This window comes from Melanostigma gelatinosum, assembly GCF_949748355.1.
Source record: "Melanostigma gelatinosum genome assembly, chromosome: 1".
In the NCBI taxonomy this organism is placed as follows: domain Eukaryota; kingdom Metazoa; phylum Chordata; class Actinopteri; order Perciformes; family Zoarcidae; genus Melanostigma; species Melanostigma gelatinosum.
In genome coordinates this window covers 13,583,030-13,601,126 of record NC_136634.1, presented here as the reverse complement: position 1 = coordinate 13,601,126, position 18,097 = coordinate 13,583,030, and the positions used below count along the sequence as shown (strand labels likewise).

The 18,097-nt window shown below is 40.3% G+C and overlaps 2 protein-coding genes across 4 annotated transcripts; one reads left to right on the top strand and one right to left on the bottom strand.

Annotated features, from left to right (window-relative positions):
- The first annotated feature begins 723 nt into the window (after nt 1–723).
- rbm28 (RNA binding motif protein 28) lies at nt 724–7,662 on the top strand. Of its 3 annotated transcripts, none has more exons than XM_079266881.1 (20): nt 724–1,064; nt 1,227–1,582; nt 1,690–1,765; nt 1,851–1,943; nt 2,044–2,115; nt 2,255–2,357; nt 2,456–2,547; nt 2,584–2,730; nt 2,822–2,888; nt 3,023–3,132; nt 3,223–3,296; nt 3,416–3,551; nt 3,812–3,876; nt 4,019–4,177; nt 4,407–4,556; nt 4,669–4,743; nt 4,853–4,946; nt 5,199–5,337; nt 5,582–5,696; nt 6,905–7,662. In XM_079266881.1, the coding sequence occupies exons 1-20, from the start codon at nt 932–934 to the stop codon at nt 7,040–7,042; spliced, it is 2,394 nt and encodes a 797-aa protein (XP_079123007.1). In that variant the 5' UTR covers nt 724–931; the 3' UTR covers nt 7,043–7,662. The 3 variants fall into 3 exon arrangements, with proteins under 3 accessions (XP_079123007.1, XP_079123008.1, XP_079123006.1); XM_079266882.1 differs by having other exon boundaries at nt 1,227–1,379; nt 1,473–1,582; nt 2,456–2,730; nt 6,905–7,659; XM_079266880.1 differs by having other exon boundaries at nt 2,456–2,730.
- A 504-nt stretch (nt 7,663–8,166) lies between these two features.
- On the bottom strand, nt 8,167–8,752 carry LOC306789288 (leptin-like; the record flags this gene model as incomplete). The annotated part of the gene is made up of 2 exons (XM_079285158.1): nt 8,167–8,502; nt 8,603–8,752. The coding sequence occupies 2 exons, from the start codon at nt 8,750–8,752 to the stop codon at nt 8,167–8,169; spliced, it is 486 nt and encodes a 161-aa protein (XP_079141284.1).
- Between the last annotated feature and the right edge of the window lie 9,345 nt (nt 8,753–18,097).

The window sequence follows — 18,097 nt, the reverse complement described above, 5'->3', positions numbered from 1 at the left end:
TTTATTTGAGTTAATGTATATAATATGTCCTTTTCCTTTGTACTTGCTTCTCACCTCCCTCATTTTTTTTGTGGTTAGTTTGCAGAATCTGCAATTTCCCTTTGGTATTAAAGCTACTAGCTATGTATGGTACATACATGAATCAGAATAAAAGAATATGATCGCAACTTGTAAACATAACCGAGTAGGGATGTCAAAACGGAAAGAGTAAATAATAAGCAGGTTGAGAATTAGACATAGCAACCGTAACAGCATGCTTCTATCAGAGGAAAACATCAAAAAGATGTGTGATTTATGTCATGAGGGTCATAAAGTTAAACACATCTTTATATCATGCAGGAAATGTACACAGGAAAAACAAGAAATTGTGACAACCATAAAAGGCAGAGTTCAAGAGAGTAAGTGGATATTTGGTTGTTTTTGGACAGTAAATAACAGTACATTTTAAAAAGAATGGATACTAGGGGACAAATTATTTTTTTAATATTTTTATTTAGTTATAATAAAAATATGATTGTATTTAAATGACAATTGTCATAAAGTCATGATGTTACACACTCCGGTACAGTAAGTAGCGTCATTCACCATAAACGTTCGTTTCTAGTCCACCAATAAAGTGAAGAGAAGAAGAAGGACACGCGTGAACCTCCGGGCGGTAGGCGGCGTAAACCGCGAGAAGCGAAGGCTCGAGACCATTTCCGTTTAGATTCCAAGATGGCTGCCCACATATGTAAACATGCGATATAATCCGCTAGCTGTTAGTGTTAAAGTTTAACAGTTCTGTAGCATGTATTCATACAGCCGATTATTGTGATACCGAATGCTTGGACATTAACACCCAATGCGGGATTGTTGACTTACAGACATCCGTGTGTGAGTTATAACCGAGCCAGAAAGGCTATACTTAGCGAGCTAACAGCTAACGTTAGCCATGCAGCGGAAAGCCATGCATGCACGGACCTTATTCGTTAGCTCCCTGCCAGCTTCGGCTTCAAATGAAGGGCTAGAGCAAATATTCTCTGAAATTGGTCCGGTAAAGCAATGCTTCGTGGTCAGCGAGAAAGGTGATGTTGTCACTGTCTTTCATTCTTTACTTAATAATTTAACCAGAACGTTTACTCCAACTGGAGATACTTACCTGTTTGGGCCTGTATTTATAAAGACACGTTACTTAATAGTTGCAGTACAGTGGAAACATTAACAACCTCTTTTTATTTATCAACCAGGCACAGAAACATGTCGAGGATTTGGCTATGTCACATATTCCATGGAGGAAGATGCACAGCGAGCATTGAAAGAAGTAAAGGAATACGACGGACTAAAGCTTTCTGTGACGGTAGCGAAGAAGAAAATTAACGTTAAAGACAAAAGGAAAACAGGTGTGTATAAAGGCATGTTAAAAAAAAAACGAGCAACTGGGAGAGCTCCCACGCCATGTCTACGTGATAACCTTGTTCGTGTCTTCCATTCAGCACCTGAAGCGCCTGCTGCTGCAGCACCAAAAGAAACCGAGCAGAAAAACAAAGGCTTCAGGAAAAACAGTCTGAAAGCTCGACTCATCATAAGAAACCTGAGTTTTAAGGTACAGTGTGCTGAAGGGCTTCAACCGACGAGCGCACGCTGATTCAGTATCTGAACTTCAGTTGCACATCTGCTGGTTAACCTGTAACATATGATATTGTGTTACAGTGCTCAGAAGATGACCTGAAACACATTTTATCCAAGTTTGGAACAGTTCTTGAGGCCAAAATTCCCCTCAAACCAGGTAAAAATGTTTTTTGTTTATCCCTACTGGATCCACAGATAAGCCAAACAACATGTTGACTGGCTACATTCTTATGTTTCTGTAGATGGGAAGATGCGTGGATTTGCATTTGTCCTTTTCAAAAATGTGTCTGAGGCAGGGAAAGCGCTTACCGCTCTCAACCTCAAGGAGATAAAAGGTGAGTGAGTGAGACACTTACTTTGAGGACAACGGTTCATTTACTTTTATTCAGTTTGTGTCACGTGACTGCATTTTCATTGTCATTGTTTCATTCACAGGTCGGCAGGTCGCGATTGACTGGGCTGTGCCTAAGGACAAGTACATCGCCACACAGCCGCCACCCAGTGCAGGTACTATTCCACATTTTTCTTCTGAAAAACAAACTCCTATCATTTTATTATCCACTTCACATTAACGATGACAAAAATGTGTGTCTTAGTAGACATTATAATTAATATAGTAATGATTACCGCTGTTTTATTTACATAGTAGGAAATAAGATGACAGAAGCAACTACAAAAAAGTCGGACACAAAGAGTGACACTGAAGACGAGGACAAAGAAAAGCCACAAGCAGCACCTGAAAGGAAACGGTACGAACCTCAATGTTTTACACCAGTGTTAGTGTGATGCCAGGTGTTAGAAACGGGTTCACTTTACCGGGTCGTTGTGTTTCGAAATTTTTCCTCAGAGTCCCTTCCAAACCATCTGTGAAGCAGGTGGAAGAATCCCAATCTGATGATGATGATGATGATGATGATGATGCTAGCGAGGAACAAGACAGTGAGGAGGAGGAAGAAGAAGAAGAAGAAGAAGAAGAGGAGGAGGAGGAGGAGGAGGAGGATGAAGACGAGAAAGAGGACAAAGCTGTGTCCCAGAAAGAGGATGACGGCAGTGACGACGATAAGAGTAGCCTTGATTCAGAGGATGAAGATGAAGATGAGGACACAGAAGAAGATAAATCAGGTATCAGTTCCCTGCTTATGTTTTTCATGTAAATACAAATCGTCATATGAATGATGTTTTGACGGTGCTCGTCTGCTACTTTTATCTCCAGCTAAGAAGAAAGCCTCAAATAAACTTCTCCCTTCAGATGTGAAAGAGGGCAGAACAATTTTCATCAGGTTTACAAATCTTTTCACTTCTTCGTCTTAAACCGCCTTTCGTTTATCGTGCTCCATTCTTTTCATCCTCAAATTATCCACGCAACTCACCATGTCATCCCCATCTTTGTTCACCTTATTCCCGGCTGCTTTAGGAACCTCTCCTTTGATACAGAGGAAGACAGTCTGGAGGAAGTTCTGCTGAAGTACGGAGAGACTCACTACATTAAGATTGTTATCCACGCAGACACGGGACATTCAAAAGGTCAGCCAGCTGTGCTTGAATGAGCACTCTTCTCTTTGTTGTTTGAGAGAACAGGTTTGTTAACCTATTTTGGGTTTGTCGTCTTACCAGGTTGTGCATTTGTTCAGTTCAAGACTAAAGGGGCTGCAGACAAATGCTTATTAGCAGCAGAGGATGAGGCGGAGGTAATGCATTCTGAATAATTAACAAGAAGTATTCCCTGAATCTGCCCTCTGGCATCATCCGTTTTTTTTGCAATGATTTTTAATGCTGCCTCGTTGTAACATTGGGCTATTTGATGCAGAACGGTGGCATCCGTCTAGACGGCAGGAAGCTGTTGATCGTGGCAGCGGTGACCAGAGACGATGCTTCCAAGCTGAAAGTGGACAAGGTGAAAGTGGAAACCGGCACCAGGAACCTGTATCTGGCCAGAGAGGGATGTGAGTAAACGCATTTCATTCTCTTCTTCTTCTTCTTCTTCGCCAGCTTTGTCACTCAGCTCTACCAATGACCCTTTCACCTTATACGGTTACTTGATTCACTGTCAATATTAAAGGTATCGCTTCATGCAGATTCGATTTAAGATTAACAATGATTTTAGGAAAGCGATGTCTGTCTTGTGTATAAAAATAGGTTTCGTTGTCACATTTCTTTGCTGTTTTTATAATGCATGGTGTTCTCTTCTGACCTCCTCACCCAGTGATCCGGGCTGGAACCAAAGCTGCAGAGGGCGTCCCTGAAGCAGACATGACCAAAAGAACCAGAGTGAGTTCATGTTTCACTTACCATTCAAGGCGCTTCTTACTTGCAGAGTGAATTTCATGCACACTTGTTTATCTCGCAGGTACAATCTGTCAAATTCCTTCTATGTTGACGCATATATTTGGTGTCGTCCATTTCCTTTTAGTTTGAAGAAATAAAGAGGACCAAGCTTCGGGCCATAAATGTGTTTGTGTCAAAGACTCGCCTGTGTGTCCATAACCTGCCCAAGTCAGTGGACAATACAAAACTAAAGGCCCTCTGCCTCCAAGCAGTGGAAGGAGGCAAGGGAGTCCGCATCACAGAGGTGAGAGCCAATATGGCATTCTGGTTCATGTGGTAGTAGTGTTGTTATAGCCGGTATCATTCATGTGCAGCTTTGTAAAAACATAGTTTTGTGTGAGTAGTATTTATGAATGTTAGCTGTCATAGAACACTGTCTGTGTGCCCAGCAGGGGGGGGGGTTGTCTTATTCTTATTCTTATTCTATACTGTGTGTGTGTTTGTTTGTGTGTACCTCCTGTTTCTCCTTTTAGTGCCGGGTGATGTATGACAAGAGGCCAGAGAAGGGTCAGGTGGTGGGACAGTCGTTGGGTTATGGCTTTGTCCAGTTCCAGACCCATGAACATGCTCTCAGCACACTTCGTTACCTGAACAACAACCCTGACCTCTTCGGCTCACACAAGGTACATTGTTACAGAGTACACTAAGTGTTGAAATCCTTTGTTGCCACTGTATGTCTTTACCCTTTTAGACTTCACATTGTGGTGATTATTTTGTTATTATTTCGTCCTGCAGAGACTTATTGTTGAGTTCTCCCTGGAGGATTCAAGGAAACTCAAAATAAAAGAAATGCGTCATCAAAAAAACAAGGTGCGTTTGTACCAACTTGTGTGATAGTTACACTTTAGTGTCTTTGTTCAAACTGACGGATTGTTTCTTCTTCGAAATGTAAATGAACCCTCTGTGGATATCTTTGCAGGATCAAAAACATCTGAATTTTAAAAGAGGACCAAAGCCTCAGCCGCAGACAGCCGGAGATGGAAAAGGACCGAGGAAAGGTGGAAACGAGAGAGGTATGAAAATATTATTTCAGTTTTTCCATTCTTTTTGCCTTTTCCCAGTACAGAGAACATAGTAAGTTTGAGTGTTTAATGCAGATGAGCTCTGGTTTGCCACAGCACAGATACAGTACAGCGCACTAGTGCTGTGGAGAAACCATATTACGCTTGACACACCGAGTTAAACTCAGCTGTGGCCTTTTTACTTTTGCTCTTAACATTTCCATCTCTTTACTTCTTCACATTATTTGATTTTCTCGTCATCAGCTCCTGTTCAAACCCAGAAGCAACCCGGAGGCCATTTAGGCTTCCAGACCAACCCCGAGGTCGAGCACGTAGATCTGCAGAACGGACAGAAACGAAGGAAGACTCTAAACTTTCCCTCCCATCGGGGGCCTAAGATCAGGTACACTTCTTCTTACCTTTACTAGTCTCCTGCTACAATGCACCGTGTCACTCAGTGCTTAAGCAGCTAAATTAAGACATTTTCAGATTGTGTAAAAGAAAAACATATTAATAATATTGGAGCAATCATAAAATGAAGTGCAAAAACCGGATGGAATCATTTTCTATCATAAAAAAAAAGTCTAACAGTCATGTAAAACATTGGCCAAACATATCATAAACGTATCATATCATGTCCTTAACAGACTGCGTGACAAGGGAAAGAAACAGGCTCCGCCTCCCAAGAAAGCAAAGCCTGGATCCAACAGGAAGGACCGTCAACGACAACAGATGGAAAAGCCCACCCAGCGCGCCAACCAGGTTCATAAATATGTTGATGTATATGCTTATTTGCAGTCTTTGGTCATATTCACATCTTACAGTGAAGAAAAGCTGCTGACGTGCTGGTTTATCAGGAAGTACTGAAAACGATGTCTTTGTCACTTCTCATGTTATAACTCCTCAAGATACAGTTCAGCACCTACTTGAAAAGAAACTTGCCAAAACCAAATCAAGACGATTCTTAAAGAAAAGAAAGCTGTAACGATGTTAGGATTTAAAAACATGCATCACTTTATTTCAAACAAAACCAAATGGTGTTTTCCAATAGTTTGGTCTTTATGAAGTCAAATGCTTTGCTGCCAAGTGAAATTGTCGTAATATTATTTTACAACAGTCATTCCCAAAGACTGGGTCGGACCCACAGGTGGATCCGAGGACATTTTATCATGGTCGCCAAATACAGAATTCAGAATTTCTTCCATCCTTTAACATTTATCCGTACACTGTGGCTCGTGTTCTTTCAGCCATGCCGATGAGAGGAACATAACGAGGACCGGTGCATTCTGCCTGAATGCATTTATTTGGTCTTGTTTAAAAAGCATTTAACGTGTATGTTTACAATAACCCGTGCATGAAACCAAGTTGTGATTGATCAAACGTGCATCTCTTTGAAATGGCTTGTTGACATGTTTATAGTAATAGAAGGTGATGTGGCAGTAAAAATGGTCAGGAACACTTATTCAGGCACAGATCGGCTCTTCTCGGATTTATAGACGAGGCCTGTTGTGAATTGGATCACAATGGTTTGACTTTTTTCAAAAGTGGACTCCCAGAAAGCAGTTTGGGTAACACTGTTTTAGGACGTCACATTTTTCAGGATCTTGCACTTCAGCAAGTAGAAGATGTTTATTGTTTTGATGAACCAGGCCTTTCTCAGTGCAGACTGTTAGCTACTGGCTTCTGGTGGAAGCTAGTTAAGCTAACAAGCAAACACCGAAAAGTTTGGGGGGAAAAAGCACCAGAAGATAAAATAAGTGCTTTGCAGGAGGAGCTTTTTTTCTGGTATTGTGTTTTTGCTTTTTAAAGTTAATCTTAGCGTAATTGTGATCACACATCTTACTTTGGACACTGTTCTCGGCCAGCAGCACTATTTTCTTTCAGGTTTTGAAGCAATAGCATGCAAGTTTACTGACACTTTATCAGAGTTGTTCTGTTAACGCCTCATGACTGTGTTGTTGTTCCTGAAGGTTAAACCCACAAAGAAGAATTTCAAGAGAGGGGGCGGGGACCGTTTTGACAGCCTGGTGGAGCAGTACAAGAAGAAACTGATGGGCAACGGTGACAACAGCACCAATGTCAGAAGAAACAAGTGGTTTGATAGTTAATGCAGTTTGTTTGTGTGTGTGTGTGCGTTTGTTTGTTTGTGTAAGAGAGAGAGAGACAATGTGTTTGGATCTTAAGTGTTTAAGTCTACCACAACAGAACTCCTCTACAATTGGCATCCTGAGGTTTTAAAATAAGTACAGTGGTTCTCATAAAGTCGTTTTGTGGCTAATTGCACAGTATAAATGACGCTTCATGTGTGAAACTGTACGGTGCCCTAACGTCCTTCATCCTCCTCTTGCTTTTCTGTAATCCATGTTTTTTACGACTAAAACAAACCGAATAATTCTTGTACTTGGCTTTTTATGAAATTATATTAAAACTTATTTGATTCACAGAAGTGACCTTTCATTATGACATTTTTTTGATGCTGGTCTTAAAAAGGAGTTAATCATAAGCCGATATTTCCTGATAAACACTTCCCACTCATGAACCTTGAATACAAGTGTAGCAAGAGATGAACACCCACTAATGACATTGAATTTGAACCTGGTCGATGTGCCAATTCACTTCATTCTGATCTCTGGCATTCACTTATTACACAACACTGACAAACTTGCATATCACAATATATTTGTTGAAGATTTATTCCGTTTTAATCCAATAGAAAAAAGACGAAACATCAAAATGTCACCTACAAATATAAATAACTATTTTCGGAGGAGTGGATGGCATTGCACAGAAATGGACCCTTTGCCCTTCCTGTCCTTGTAGTTCTCATGCAAACACAGCTGCTGTTCTTGGCAAGTTTCAGCCTAGTTTTCAGGGATTAAATCACTAATTGTGACGCTTCCTTTGGCTGCACTATACAGCTCCATGTTTACTACTGAGAGCACCGTTAGTGTCATTATACAAACACTTTGTGTGCAAAGCATAGATCAGTGGTCATATACTCAAACTGCAAATATTACAAAATGTTACAAAATATATATTTTCTGAATGTACTATTTAAATAAATACAAATGTAAATAAATAAGTGCATGTTCAAGAATACGTTTCCTTCAAAAGACATTGCAAATGTTCAACATGGCCAGGTGGGAAGTCAGACATCCCCGATGCAGACCTGACAACTAGTGTCCAAAAATAAGGTGGTGAATTTACAGATATTGGTCCTACTGTCTGTCTGTCAGCAAGTCTCAAGACGATCCAGATTGTTCAGCAGCAGACTGAGGTACTCCTTCACTCTCATGAGCGCCTCGATGCCCACCGTGTGAATAAACTCCTTCCGACTCTGTAGCCTTTGCAGCGGCCCCGGCACTGAGGGCTTTGGCCGCTGCTCGCTGCAGTGCCCCTGCCGCCACTGATCCAGGTAACCAGTGAGCGAGGAGATGTCAAACTTGACCTGAGCGACCCCGTTCAGGGTGTCGCAGATCAGGCTGTTGTAGCCCTCCAAGGCCACCACGACGGAGGAAGGTCCTTCCAAATCATCAGCAGGCGGACTGAGAGTGAGACCAGCGGGGGCCTGCAGCATGAGAGAGATCACGAGTCAGTCCAAAAAAATACACAAACTTTTGTAAACACTTCAGATTTGCGTTCCCCACAAACGGAACCATCTATATTACCTGGAAGTCATTGTTCAGCCTCACCACCAGCTGTTCGGCCATCCATTTCACTTTTGATTTCATCGTCACTACTTCCACTGGCAGAGGAGCAGCCGAGCACACACTTAAAACGTGCAGCAGAGAAAACAGGAGGGCCAAAGTGTAGTCCATCTCTTTTTCTCTGGATGTACCAAGTTGAGGATAGCACCGGTATTCCTAGGAGAAAAATGTTATTCGCTTTAATGTGTATTCATTTCTCACTTGTTTCAACATTGTGTTAGCTCGCTAAGACAGCAGGCCTTTCTGTATGTATACATACACAAATGCGTCCTTCCAATAATTACTCAATATGTTTGATTATGACAGCAAATATTTGTGATCGAAACCTGTGAATTCCTGACTGTGTAACAAGTACAAAGGTCACTGCTCTTGGCTATCACTATTATTGTCAACCCCCTGATTTCTAAAGCTCGCTACAGGTTCTGAGAAGAGTAGAGAGGGGGAGGGGGGCTATGAGCTCATTAAAACCTTCAGCTACGAGACCTAATCTATAAGCAACAATTTCTCTAAAAACAACAGTTACAACTATCCCTCTTATAGAAATATGCATATTTTACAAATGTATCTATAATTCAAACACACTGTACTTCTAAAAGCTGTCAGTCAAACAAGCAGATGCTGGTAAGTTAAGTCTGGTAAGTAATGAAAGACCAAACGTGACAGTGAAACGAAGATGGAAGAGTTGAAGCCTGAGTTGACCTTACCTTGGCTGGAAGTCTGTGCTGTGCCACTGTTGGGCTCCATCAGGACATCTTATAGTGGACGGCTGTTGACTCATCTCTTACTCACGTCTCTCCCGTTCTCCCCCTCATCCACCCACTCACTTTAACCTTTCCCCATCTCATACAGGAGACTGGGGGCAAGTTTGAATATGAAAGTACAGTTTTGTGACATATTTGAGTCACTGGGCAATACATTGACAACGCTATTCATCAACATTCTGAATAGTGACACCTCAATGTTTACAAATAGAAATTACAACAGTGTTTGTAATTCTGTGACTTTGGGAGTTTGACATGCCATATCTGTTACATCCTGTGCTGACACCCTCTTATCTATCCACTGCTCTCTCGAAACATTGCCCAATGCCGCCAGTTACGTCACTATTTATTTAGGATGTTGTAACAGTGTCTAAATGCCCAGTAGCACGTAGCATACACAAGCAGAAGATAAAGAACCGAAACAATAATAAAACAACAGCAGTGATATGAATTATATTGACACAACTCATCTCCTGTTAATTCTTGGAATATATTAATGAGCTGCACTCATGGATGGAGATTGCCGGCCCGATCAGGTCATTGAATCTAAAATATACGCATGTCTTTGATGTCTTCATATCTTTATCCTTCTACATTTGTTTAATTCATTCATCATGTTTTATCATTGTACATTATTGCGTTTCATTTTAGTTTGTTCGATCCGATATTTCTTGTATTCGCAGTTTACACCGATTGTATGACTGGGTATCAAATATGAGAGAAAAACATATTTGCAAGTTGAAATACTACTCATATAATTCACATTATACCAATGTATTGTGTGCTCAGCAACACCACACAAAAGAAGTGCATGCAGTACGTCTAACGCTGTCTTAGTTACAGACATAAACGTAAGTTGATGTTTGTCTGAGCATCTGTATATTTCAAAAGTTAATCATCACGCATGATCTTTTCCAGCAACACAAAAACACCTTTTCAGCATCAGTGTTCATTTACAAAGACTTGCCTGAATTTCACCTTTGTTTTTTATTTGAGCTACGACAACCACCACCACACATCAAAATGTTATTCACAATGAACAACAATAGCATTTTTATGTCATATCAAGTATCCCAGATAGTTCTAATGTGAGCCTCCTGTCTTTATAGACGTCTCAGTCAAATTTCAAGCACATCTTTCTCTACCAGCGGATTTATTTTAATCTTTTTCTCAAATTGAATGCTCTTCTTGGAAAAGTTTTTTTTAAATCGATGTGTTTTTCCAACAGAGTGGATATTTTTGGGAAGCAGATGTTACTTGTTACTCCATGGAGGAGGAGGGGATGACTGATCAGCAACTCTCAGTTTCTTCAAAGCAAAAAGACGTCAGAGAGGCCAATACTCGCGTGTGTTAGAAGTAGGCCTGCATCCACAGGGACCCAAACCATTCTGGTAATTTCAGTTTTCTCTCAGGGTAACTTACAGTAAGTCCTGCGAACTGTTAAATGCCTCATGCAGGGCACACGCACGGACTCGCTCTCACACACAGAGGTCTCATAAGACTATAAACACATGGTCATCGTCACACTTTGAGCAGAAAAAACAGATCTGAGATATGATGTGAATGCTGTCTGGAAAAAAACACACTACGTAATAATATGTTTCTGGGAAGTAAATGGGTGACAGTATCCCACTTGTACTGTTAACATTAATAGTTTATTATGCATAAAGAAAAACATCAAGGAATGAAGTAATGCAGTTGGATAAATAGTTTCCAAATATTTTTTGAAGTTTTTACAGCGCTGTCCACTGAGGGTTTGAGGAGCTCTCTTGCAACAGAGCAGATTTTATCGCTCTGACATCTGTGATGAATAAACCCAGTGAGCACTAACCCGGATTTCAACGTTGATTTCTGGTTGAAAAAGCGTTGATATGGGGTCTGAACGTCTAAGACGTATTTTAACCGTCTTTTGAACCGGCTAAATTACGGTTACAATATCAACGTGTCACAAAACACCAATTTGTTTTAAAATATTGATGGTTTGTTCAGTTGTAGGTTGAAAGAGACGCGATTTTGGTTACTTTAAACGTATTTCTCCAAAATCATATTCCGCTGTCCGTTCATATGTGGTCTACACGAAGACGTTATTTCAACGTATTCAATGTCTCATATAAAACGTCGTAAATATAGAACTATAGACTGTGTGCTGTCCACATAATGAGAGCAGAGCACATTATGTCTGCATATGTTCACTAAAATACAACTCAGTGTTTACTGCTGGAATACGCATGCGCACGGACTCTGCATTGTTCTAACCCAGTGAGCACTAACCCGGATTTCAACGTTGATTTCTGGTTGAAAAAGCGTTGATATGGGGTCTGAACGTCTAAGACGTATTTTAACCGTCTTTTGAACCGGCTAAATTACGGTTACAATATCAACGTGTCACAAAACACCAATTTGTTTTAAAATATTGATGGTTCCCAGTGAGCATTTTTTGGTGCAAAAGACGTTTAAAAGACGTCTATGCCCGACGTTGAAAAGACGGTCAAAATTGGTTCAAAAGTGAAAGTTTTTTCACCGACTATTTGTAGACGTTGAACAGACGTTCACGCTTAGACCAGATTTAAACATGATTTGCAATACTATATCTCAGCGTGAACGTCTGTTCAACGTCTACAAATAGTCGGTGAAAAAACTTTCACTTTTGAACGTTTTTTCAACGTCGGGCATAGACGTCTTTTAAACGTCTTTTGAACCAAAAAATGCTCACTGGGAAAGCTGCCTGTTGCTAAAACTATTCTTAAACCAAGATTTCGACTTCCGATATGTTACATATCAGTAAACAGGACATGTTTTTAACATCATGTAGTTGGCCAGTACACTCAGTTATGACATCATTTATTCATTCCACCCCTCAGTGGAATATACATTAATTATATCTTGATTGCTTATCTGTGAACAAACAGGGCCGTCGTATCTGTGGCGGTACCGATTTGACCTCAAAGGGTTAATCAAAATGCCTTTTTTTGAATCAGTTGATCCAGCAAAAGAAGGCTCATAAAAGGGGTGAGTCAAAGGCATTTCCTCTTTGCCAGACAAAGTGTTATTTTATGAATCTGTTAATTTAGCCCACGGTTCTCAGCATGCTCAAATTAGTTCCAAACACCAAAGATACACATTTGTACTTTCGTGGCTACATTAGAAACCACAACTGCAGCAAACAGCTGTGTGGGTCCAGAGTGTTAACCCTTTAGGGTCAGCAGAATGGAGTAGCTACTTTAACAGTGAATGACGTGGGATAATATGCACACCAAAATGTTAAACCTGCTGACCTGCCCCATATTTAGCACTGGCTGAGCCATGGTAATATGCCTTGCACAGTATCAGATTACTTTTCCAGAAGCAGCATGGAAACCAGGAATTCCACTCGGCAGAATCTGCCTGTATGAGTCACAGGAATGACTGGAATTGAGATTCATTGATCCTGCATGTTCAGGAATATGTGCTGTTTTCATTACAGGCACTTGGGTGACGTTAACACCATAAAGCTGGTCTGAAAAGACCCGAATCAGCTTTTCATTGAGGCAGTGCTTTAGAATGAGTCGAAACCCGATGAAAGTCCAGTCACAGCAAGCAATACCTTGAACAAAATAACATGTTAGGTTATGTTACAGTTACTGTATATGTTGTAAATGCAATAAATAGACCATAACTAGTGACATGTTCTGCAAGGTCCAAGATATTTTAGGGTTCATCTGGTTGATGCCCTTTCCCACCATTTCTGTTGGCGTTGAATAATACATTTGTAGCACCTTTACAGTAATCCCTGTTCTGTTCCAGCCAGTCAGATCCCTGCAATGTAAACGTTTTAGCCAAGCGCCTGAAACAGACTACCGGAAATAAGTCATTGCTTCCTTTAGATTTTAATTTATTTATCATCACACAATACCAGGCAGATAAATCATCAGTGGAGATAATGTATATAAGAGATTATGCAAATCCTTTGCAACACTTTGAATGTGTGATGTCTGAAAAGCTTGTACTGCGCAGTAAAAATAAAAAAACACAAGAAAGTACAAGAATACTTCCATCCCTCAATATAAAATGTGTGTCCACAGACAAATGAGTCTCCATCACTGGACTGTTAGCTGTAGTGAGTGATGTGACGGTGCTTTGGCCTCAGAGGACGATTAGGAATTACAAGTAGTCCTTCATCATTACCTTTACGTAGGCAATCTATCTAAAAGTAATGGCAGGTGCACGAATGAACCCCACCATCTGTCGATGCTGTAAGACAAGTTGCCACACATCATTATCTGCTGGGTTCCTAATCTTGTTTCCAATTAAAACTGGCAGCAATCTCCGTCAAGATACGTAATTCGGTACACTCATTCTTGTCACAACCAGAATTCATCTCATATGGCTCATCATAGTTTCACTGGTACTTGAACTGATTCATCCTTCCATTACATCAAATGTGGATTGTTTCTTAACTGTGACTATGTGTTTGATGGATGAAGCCAAATCATAGGACGCAATACGTAAAAATATCTTTTGTAAAAGATCTGTAATCTGGAAAAGAAAATACTCATGCTGAAATTTTCCACAAAAACCCCCCAATGGCATTTCAGCTTCCTGTAGTGTCATACCCAAACGCAATCTCTTTCCAAATCTGACCACCGGGCAGATGGATGCCGCTGATCCCAGTGGTTGTCCCATTGCGAAATCTTGACAAAAGTACTGCAAAGTCGAATAAGTTGCATATGGTCCTTTGTTGTTGATTTTGAGGTAAAATGCCAGCACTTTTGTTTTTTTCTTTCCAAAACTCAATCGATGAACTCCTTCAAATGAGTCCTGACTGAGAATCAAGCCCATGGACGAGGGATCTGGCTTAAACAAAGAAGGTCCTGCAATTACATGTCGCATTGTTTGATTGAAATGTATTGGGAGAAAACTCTCCGTTCCTGCTTCATTGAACTGGTTCAATGTAGTTGAAGCGTTGTTTAAACCAATGAACACATTTTTCTGTTTTCAACATGTGTATTTCAAGTCTGAAAAATATCATCCATTTTTCACTTCACCTACCACTTTTCATGTCTGCTTCAGAAAGTAAGACCAATCATTTTCATCAGCAGATTTGACTGAACTTTTTTATACTTAAACTGATATTTAAGGTGAGCAGATAAACTTTCCCCCCTTCAGCAAATAAAAAAAACATCTTGAAGTGTCAAACGCTGCACATGCATCAAAAGTCCACCCTCTTTACGATATTGAAACCAGATGTTTTTCTCAAAATGTGGGACAGTGTTGGAGTCAATGGATAAGGAATGGTTTAATAAAGTGATTGCATGTGTTTCACTGAGCAAATCCGTTTCACTGGAAGCAAATCCGCATCACGGCTTTGCAGAAATGGGCCCGCAATGTTGCTGTGGAAATGAGTAATAAACAAGAAATGGCAAATTTCTGCAGAAATGGTTTATGGAGTCGAGAGGTGAGCTCATTATTCACTCCCTTCACGAATGCAATGCTGTGTGAGAGCTGCTAAAGAAGAACTTTATGGAAAAACCTGCCTACATTTTTTTAATGTATTGCACTGTATATAACCAAACATATGTCATATGGGTGCAATCATGATGAACTACAATGAATACCTTGTGGCATTAGATATTCAACACACAAATACACCACCATCAATAGCATGGATGTCATCTTAACTGCTGCTGGTGTGTCCATGAATGTATTGTGTGTGTGGATGTAAGTCAGATTTCCTCATTGTAAAAAAAAAAGAAACAGAGCCACACTGCCACCCTCTGGAGGAATTATGTGTTGCTTCAGACACATTTAGAATTGGACTAATGGGTCTCAGTTATTATACCCAGTAACAGAAACCTGCTGGTTTTAAGTGAAACCAACAAAATCAGGGAATGATTTACATCTCTTCAAACCAGTTTACGAGAGGTATGATTATTTTAATTTTCACAGTTTAAACCATAAAAGGAAAAGGAAAGTCAAATACACTCTTTCACAAATGTGTAGAGTCACACTTAACTGAAGTAACAATTGATAAATTAGGCCTTCACAATATATAAATTGAGCTCTGGGTGTCAAAACGCAATTATATGCAAATCATCCTTGATGTTAGGGCCCCTTGCAGATGCTTTTTGGGGTAAGGGCTTCCTGGATAGTCATGTGACAGCAAGCCCAGACCGCAAAAAGACCTGAAAAAAGCAAGACTTCTCAGCTGATATCATGGCCGATGATCATACGCAGTTGGTCCAGCATCTGAAACACACAGTTACAGATCTATGAGACGGAACACATTTTAGAAATAAAAGGAGTCTTGTATATATCAATTCCCTTTTGGATTTCACATTTTTTTCTGTGCCTCCGTGGACTAAAACACCTCTGATAGAGAGAAAATCTGATCCAAATGTCAAGCTTTGAAGAAGAATAGCGATAATGTTCAGCACTTGATTTTTACTATCCAAGACCTTGGCCAGTTTAGTGTGTATGGGTGAACATTCACCAAAACAAAAAAAAAGAAAAATAATTCCATTGAAGCTGGAAAAATTGACATTTACAAACATGTGAACACAATCAAAATTGCAGACATGTTCAGTGTGACCTATAGGTCTCAGTCCCGTAAACACCTGTACCATTGGCTGAATATTTTACTATGGGACATAGGACACAATAACATAAGTGTAAAATATGTAATATATTATGATATTTCAAGGCTATTTGTATTCATGAATAATCAATGAATCGCTCTTTGTTGAGGGTTATTGTTAAGAGGTCAACACCAGCTTGTACATTCAACATCTCACTGTTTGTAAAGTTAATGTTTGTTGTGCTGCCTCTTCCTTTTTAAGTCAAAATGGCTTTTGTTTGAAAAGTTGTTAATGTATTAAAACTGATGGATTAGACAAACTATAAAATTCCACATTTGAAATAAACAATTACTAATAATGCAGCATTTTCCATTGATTATGTCTGATCATATCCGAACATGAATACAGTCAGTCACTGATCATTGTAGGAGCATTATCAGTACTGATTATCACAGATTGATTAAAAATACAACAAACTGTGAATGGGAGAAGTGAATCAAAATATTGTGAGCTGCCGTACACCCGACCCAATACACATGCACACGTATCATCACCGAGCATATCAATAAAACAAACCACAAATCCCTTTAAGATGCACAGATCTAAATGCAAGGAATTATAGTTCCAAAATGTGCAAAATGTTGGTTTCTAGGCAGCTTCCTAAATTCCGCTTTGTGTTTTGCTTTCGTCACACCTTACACATCAGACACCCCAATGAGGTGTAATGTCAATTGGCACAATATAAACTGACAAAGCATTTGACATATTTTGCTTCTTTGTGAACAATGGGAATTTAGTAAAACTGGAGCACTGTGAATGACACTGAAATGTCCAGAGCATGCTGGAGCACTTTGTGATTTTCCAATTGAAAAAAAAGAGAACGACGTACTGTTTGGGAATTAGAAAAGAAGAGAAGAAAAGTCAAAATGTTGAGAGTGTGAGTACATTTTATGTAAAATAATGTTTCAAATTGTGATTCGGAACAAAGCCAGAGAGGCAAAATGTGGTTTTCAGGTGCTCAGATGTTAAATGTGGATCCAAAGGTTTGTCTAAGGTAAGATGGTGCATGAACACGAATCTTCAGAGATTTTTGAACCAACTGAATATTATACAAATTCTGTTTTCAATACACCTACCCAAATAGTGGACCGCTATTTACTATTTCACACAGGTGCCAAATTGTAAAACTGAGATGGCTGCAGGAAAGGGTAAAACATATGTCTGGGGCCTTATCATTGGTCATGAAGTGAAATATCGGTATTAGTGTTCTAGTAAAAATGACTGACAGAGATGGGCTGTTTAATGAAGTGCTATTGCCAAAAAACAAAGATGCTCTGTCAGTGCGGACAAAAGAGAGTAGACCACACTGGATGATCTTCATGTGAGCTGTCCATGGTTCTGAAAGACTCACACCAGCCCCGACGGTAAACGCCCAAACCCCCCAACACACACACACACACACGCGCACGCGCACACACACACACACACACACACACACACACACACACACACACACACGCACACACACACACACACACACTCCTCCTCTCACGACATTGTGCATGTGTGCAAGTGTGTGTATGCCTGTTTATGCGTATGTCTGTCTGAATGTGTCCGACAATGTGTGTACGTGTTTAAGCAGGATATTCTTGCTGCATGCAACATGCATCCCTCTTGTTTTGTTTTTTCTTGTAGAAAATAGGTTGAACTGTCATTTCATCCTGCCTTTACTCGCGTCACCTGGCCGCCAGCCTACTTACAACCCACTGAAAAAATACCCCTCCTCTAATGATGCGTGTGATCGCAGTCAGTGGGACACACACAGATATGGCAGCAAGAACTCTTGACAAACACTCTGAACTCCGACTGTGGGGAGATTATCCACAGGCGAATACAAAGTTTGGGAAAAGACGAAATGTCCACGCATCACCAGCGTTTGTCTGTGCGCGTCGGCAGGTCGCCGAGCTGCGAGCAACCACAACGCGCACAATCTTGAGCTACACTAAACTGACATCCCTCTTACTACAATACAAATCCTACTCAGCAATTTAAAGACAACGGCCGGCACGCGAACAACATCATGTACAATCCAAGAATAACTGGTCAACAGCTGTATTAATTCATGAGATGAGGGAGAAGGT

What these genes read in the sequence shown, in the direction of transcription:
- rbm28 (XM_079266880.1), top strand. Translation starts at nt 932, where the DNA reads ATGCAGCGGAAAGCCATGCATGCACGGACCTTATTCGTTAGCTCCCTG. An exon ending in GTATCTGGCCAGAGAGGGAT is followed by an intron (nt 3,552 to 3,811) that starts GTGAGTAAACGC and finishes CTCCTCACCCAG; the next exon opens with TGATCCGGGCTGGAACCAAA. An exon ending in ACATGACCAAAAGAACCAGA is followed by an intron (nt 3,877 to 4,018) that starts GTGAGTTCATGT and finishes ATTTCCTTTTAG; the next exon opens with TTTGAAGAAATAAAGAGGAC.